Here is a 6,117-nt window from a genome sequence, read left to right as displayed (position 1 = left end):
CATAAGATACACTGCAGAAGACCTAGATCGAATGCTTGGAGAGTTCTTCGACGGAAGGACTTCTGAGCAGAAGCGCTGAAATCTGACACCGAGAGAGGCCTAATATCTGGAGGTCAAAAATATTTTGCGTATTTGCAATTTTTTAAGTCAAATTTGTTTATTCTTTTATTCACCTTGGTAATAATAAAATTCATGGGTGAATTTATCCACTTTGTGCATGTATTCATATGTAATTATTGGCATTAATGAAATAAAAAAGTCTTGACGGTTGATGGACGAGGAAAATTGTAGTCATATGTTTTTGTTTCTCTATTGTTCTCATATCAGTTTTTAATTGTGCATACAAACTATATTCAGCATCTTAGCAAACTGATTTAAGGGGGAAAAGGTTTTGGAAATGTACATCAAGAACAGCAACATTGAGGCCAGCTACTCGTTTGACTCTTTTTTGCAAATACTTGCATATTCATCCATCGGTCAAATCAGATATGTGATTATTGAAATAATTGTCGGAGACACGTGCTCTTTTGGTATAAATTTTAATGAACCGTGTATATACTTGTAGAACTAATTTTGATTATCTAGAGGATACTTGTTAACATAGTACGGATTTCGTTGCCTCAAGAACATTAAGATGAGGGACAAGATGGTATGAGTCATAAATTGATGTATACAGTATTAAGAACTGTTAATTTGGTATTGAAGAGAACTTACATTGATGATCATATTTACAGGCTTATATACACACATACTAGACAACCCATCAATAGCCCACACTAGAAGGCGGGTATCCATACATATAGGGTGGTTGTCAATAGGGTGGCTCATGATACATATAGAGGGTGGCTGTCAATAGGGTTGCTCATGATACATGTAGGGTGGCTCATAATATTATCTAACACCCCCCTTCAAACTCACGGTGGATCGAATACCGAGAGTTTGGACAAAAAATAGCGAAACGCAGAAATAGTTTGAGCATTGGTAAATAAATCTGCCACTTATTCCTTAGAGGGAACATATGAGAGTGTAATGTTTCCAACAACATGTTCCTGTCGAACCACATGACAATCCACCTTAATGTATTTGGTACGCTCATAAAATACTGGATTTATGAAAATGGCGATGACACTCTTATTATCACGCTATAAAGTGATAGGGAAAGTAATAAAGACATCAAGATCTCGCATAAGAGTGCAGAGCCATTTCAGCTCAACTGTGATGTCTACCAACGCCCTGTACTCGGACTCCATACTAGAACGAGAGACAATGGCTTGACGCTTACTACGCCAAGAGATGAGAGATGATCCCAAAAAATACAAAAGTCAGTAGTGAAACGTCGAGTGTCTACATCATCAGCCCATCCAACATCAGAATATGCACGAAGAGACAAAGAAGAGTCTGGGGGGGATAATGATTTAGTTATAATGCCACGGAGATATCCAAGAACCCAAATAAGAGCTGCATAGTGAATGAAAGTCGGACTACTAACAAACTGACTCAAGATGTGTACTGCATAAGCGATATCCGGACATGTTGCTGAAAGATAAACCAATACTCCGACAAGTTCCCGATATCGAGTAGGCTGAGATAAGGGATGACCATCATCATGTCGAAGCTTCAAGTTTATTTCCATCGGTGTGAAGAGAGGAGTGGTAGCAATGGAAGGATCACTGAGAGTAGCACACTCAAGAATGTCTGTAATATACTTTTGCTGAGAGAGAATATAGCCACAAGAGGAGGAAGCAACCTCAATACCCAAGAAGTAACGAAGGGATCCAAGATCCTTCATCTCAAATTGACTCTGAAGATGTTGCTTTAAGGAAGTAATGGTAGAGGAATCGCTCCTAGTGATTATCATGTCATCAACATAAAGTAATAGAATGACTGTACCGGAGGCTGAGGACTGATAAAATAGAGCATAGTCAGCTAGGCTTTCAATAAAACTAATAGAAAGAAGAGATTGCCGAAAACGCTCAAACCAAGCCCGAGGAGCCTGTTTGATACCATATATAGCATGACAAAGGCAACAAGCATGTCCTGGAGGAGCAGGAAAGCTAGGAGGTGGTTGCATATATACTGTCTCAGATAGATCGTCATTAAAGAAAGCATTTTTAACATCCATTTGATACAAAGACCAATGTTTTGCAGTTGCAACAACAATGAGAGTTCGAATGGATGTCATTTTTGTAATAGGAGCAAAAGTCTCTTCATAGTCAATACCATACTCTTGTGAGAATCCCCGAGCTACAAGGCGAGCTTTGTACTGCTCAATGGAACCGTCAGATCGAGTCTTGACCTTATAAATCCATTTGTAGCTTACCGGTTTAACACCAGAAGGTAGAGGAACAAGGTCCTAAGTGTTAGTATGATGAAAAGCCTCCAACTCTTCTGTCATTGCTTGTTGTCATTCTGGATACTTAACTGTCTCAGAATATGAGTTAGGTTCATGTATAGAGTGAATAGCAGCAAGAAAAGAGACCAACTTAGGAGAATATGTGCTAGTGACATATTGAGCATACCGAGCAGGGGGATGACTATCTCGTGAAGGATTGCGACGAGGTGGAGGAGTCACATCGGGAGAAGCTGTCACAGATGTAGAGGGGACATCAGTAGGAGCATCTTGCTACAAAGGGGATGTAGTAGGCGGATGTCTAGGAGGTGTGGATGAATCAAGAGCACTATCGTTTGATGCCATTAGAGTGAAGGAGGGAGTCAGTTGAGCAGACGAAGGTACAGGTGTAGGCGTTAAAAATTGCCTATAAGTTCTCGAACACAGCTCAATACGAAGAGAAAACGAAGAACGTCATCATCTAAGCCAGAGAGGATCATCCAAGACCAAAAGAAGCAAAAGAACACATGAAATGATGAAATGATAAGACTCAAGCTGTCTCACACTCAGTGAGACAGTCTGAGCTGTCTCGGATTCTGAGACACCTTAAGGTGTCTCGGGTTTCGAGACAGGTCAATGTGTCTCGCACGCAGTGAAACCCTTTCACATATTTTTTGATTATTTTCTCGAACTTCATGCGGTCCACGTGGCTTCATAACTGCTTGAGGACGTCCATGAACGCGTGGAGGCTGTTACAAACTAAAAATACGTCAGATTGATTGTCGGTTAAGGTTGTTTTGAATTCTTATCTTCAATAACGGCTTCTGAGGCCTATAAATACCCCCTAGCATCCTTGTGCACGGGATCGAAGGGATTGGGACCAAAGTGTTGACGATTTGAGAGCAGAGATCAGATCGGAGAGCAGAGAGACTTGAGATATTGGTGAACTTCGATCATAAAGAGAGAGTTCTTCATCGCTTTTGAGAGAACTTAAAGGCCTTCAGCATTCTCTCGATATTCAAACCTTGATTTGATATCGGGAAGAGTGTTTATCTTACATTGCTGAGATATCCACTTCTGTCCTTGTTTCTAAAACGAAACAAGAACATCAAGTCTTCTTCACGATCAACCCTGATCGTTGAATTGATCGTCCACAGATCAAAGCGTCCCTAGCATAGGCAAAGATCCAACACAAGCAGCGACTAATAAATAGTTTCTGCATGTGTTTCTAGGGAATTCTCTTTTTTATTTTTTTTGTAAAGAAAAGTCTAATAAAAAGGCTTACTCTTTTGTTTCTATTGTAAACGATAAAAGTTGTAAATGGAAACTACAATGAAATTCATTCCTGACACAAACACGTTGTCGACCACAGTCGGAGCCAACAGTCTCGACATCGAGGTTGTCGTGTCGCGGTTGATCAAGATTCAAGTCTGATCAACATCATCTTCATCAGGGTCTTCCTCTCCCCGCAAGTACAGGAGGATCTCATCTTCAAAGAAGGTTTCAACACCAATGAAGGGTCAGGGTGACTCTCGCCCAACGGTTGTCGAGGCTTCACCTCACAACGTTATCCTGGCAACCAACAAAGCTGGAAGCTCTACCCATTTCATCATAATATTTCTAAAATGAGAAGAAATCAAACCTTAGATCACCTTTATAGCAAGATCCAAAAAAAATCAGCAAAAATAAGAAATTTTCCTAATAAAGGCGTTGCCTTTTTAGCAAGATCCAGCAAAAATATGAATTTGAGGACCTGAGGCTTGATAAATAAAAAATTAAGCACGAAATCAACACTTTAGAACTCCCGCAGGCATCGGAAAGGAATCGTGGCACGGAGAGTGAAAAAAACAAGGAAAATCGGTGGTAACCCTAGCCCTCAACAAGTTTTACCCAAATAAACCGCAAATCTGATAATAGTACATATTTGGGCGATTTTGCACCGATTTCCTCTCATTTTCGAAGGAAATGGGGGAAAGACAAAGAGCTGAGGTGGAGGGAATTTCCGTGGCTGGAGGGACGAGGAGAAGAAGCGAACCAAAACAGAGTAAAGAAAACCCTAGAATGGGTTTTGTCGAGATAGTGCTGTTGTCAGAAGGAGGAAACAGGTTTTCACGGCTCCTTTAAGCGAACCAAACACACCCTAAGAGATAAATACGTGCAAGATATTGCTTTTGATTTGACATCTCATAAATTTTGAAATGGTAGATTATTTTCAATCTAGTTCAAGCAGACCAGGACCTTATGGCTCAATTTCGCAACTCAAAAACTAACCTCATTTAGTTTAGGACCAACTACAGCCCAGATCAGATTAAACAAGTTTATGTTTGAATTAGTTTTGAGTTGAGTTTAGTTTAGCTACTTTTTAAACAAAATTAGTCTCAGTAGTACCTTTCTTTTCCCTTTCGCAATGCTTCTTTAAGCCTGGTTTAATTAGTTCGCCAAGTAGGCCCTTTGAAGAGGCAAGTTGAACATATTGAAGTGCTTTTTGGTTTTACTCTAACATCCCATAAAATCTGAAATGTTAAATAATATTCTATTTCGTTCAATCCCATTGTTATCTTTATGAGAAAGTCAATGAACTAACCCAAACATTATGAAACACATCTATATCCTTCTCCGTTGCCTTTGGCGTGACCTCTTCAAACAAAAAATAGATTAGTTGTTACTGGATCCCACCAAGGCTTTACTTTTACGGATCAATTTCTAAACTTAGGGTCTGTTTGGTTCAATTTCTGTAAATCATAGGCAAAGTAAAACACCCAAAATATAAATTCCCTTGTATTTCTCTAAAAAATTATGGGAAAAGTTTTCAGAATTAAAAAAGTACTAATTTTCTTGTTTCTTTTATTTTGCTTATTTGGTTCAAAACAAGAAAATGGATCCCCCATTACTTTATAGGAATAACAAATTGTTCTTTCCTTTTGTTTGGTTACATATGCCAAATTTATAGAAAAATGTTAACAACCATATTCATTACTTTACAACAGCTAGTTTAACGGATAGTTTCACATTCTCAAATCTTATAACAACCATAGAAAAGTACAAGTTCATGTAGATTGTGTTCTAATAATGTAGTAAAGAACACCTTATCTTATTATGAATATTGTAAATTAGTTTGCAATCTTCATAGCTGTTGACCATCATCATTGCCAAAAGCCCAAAATGAGCTCCAAACAGAACCAAAAACACCACCAACATAATGAAATCAGCATAGTAACAAAAATGCCTCAGAATAGATAGCTAAACAAGGTCGAATTCAGCCATGAAACTGTATGAACCCAACAACAGCTCAAATCCAAACAATATTATGTGCATATAGAGATCAAACCGCTCGAAATCAGTATAGTAACAAAAAAACAGCCCCAACAGTTCGACAAGGAGCACAAATATCAACCAAAAACCCCACAATATAGAGCTAAACAAGCTCGAAATCAACATAGTAACAAAAAAATAGCCCAAACAGCTCGGCAACGAGCACAAAGATCAACCAAAAACCCCCACAATATAGAGCTAAACAAGCGAAATCAGCATAGTAACAAAAAAATACCCCCAACAGCCCGATAATGAGCAAGAATATCAACCAAAAACCCCCACAATATAGAACTAAACAAACTCGACATCAGCATAGTTACAAAAAAAACAGCACCAACAGCTCCACAACGAGCACAAATATCAACCAAAAACCCCACAATATAGAGCTAAACAAGCTCGAAATCAACATAGTAACAAAAAAAACAGCCCCAACAGCTCGACAACAAGCACGAATATCAACCAACCCCCCCCCCCCC

The 6,117-nt window shown here is 38.9% G+C and overlaps 2 protein-coding genes across 2 annotated transcripts in view; one reads left to right on the top strand and one right to left on the bottom strand.

Moving 5' to 3' along the window:
- The window catches only part of LOC109824226 (exocyst complex component EXO70A1-like), a 13,595-nt gene extending 13,320 nt beyond the window's left edge, over positions 1-275 (top strand). Inside the window, exon 12 of the mRNA XM_020390762.1 lies at positions 7-275. Coding sequence (XP_020246351.1) covers positions 7-79 — 73 coding nt within the window. The 3' untranslated portion in view covers positions 80-275. The remainder of the gene's footprint in view (positions 1-6) is intronic.
- On the bottom strand, positions 999-2,182 carry LOC109824225 (uncharacterized mitochondrial protein AtMg00810-like). Its single transcript, XM_020390761.1, has 2 exons — positions 1,253-2,182; positions 999-1,142 (listed from the first exon to the last, which is right to left on the bottom strand). Exons 1-2 carry the CDS (start codon positions 2,180-2,182, stop codon positions 999-1,001), a joined length of 1,074 nt encoding a protein of 357 aa, XP_020246350.1.

This window comes from Asparagus officinalis, chromosome 9 (genome assembly GCF_001876935.1).
Source record: "Asparagus officinalis chromosome 9, Aspof.V1, whole genome shotgun sequence".
NCBI lineage: Eukaryota > Viridiplantae > Streptophyta > Magnoliopsida > Asparagales > Asparagaceae > Asparagus > Asparagus officinalis.
This window is presented reverse-complemented; position numbering and strand designations above follow the sequence as displayed.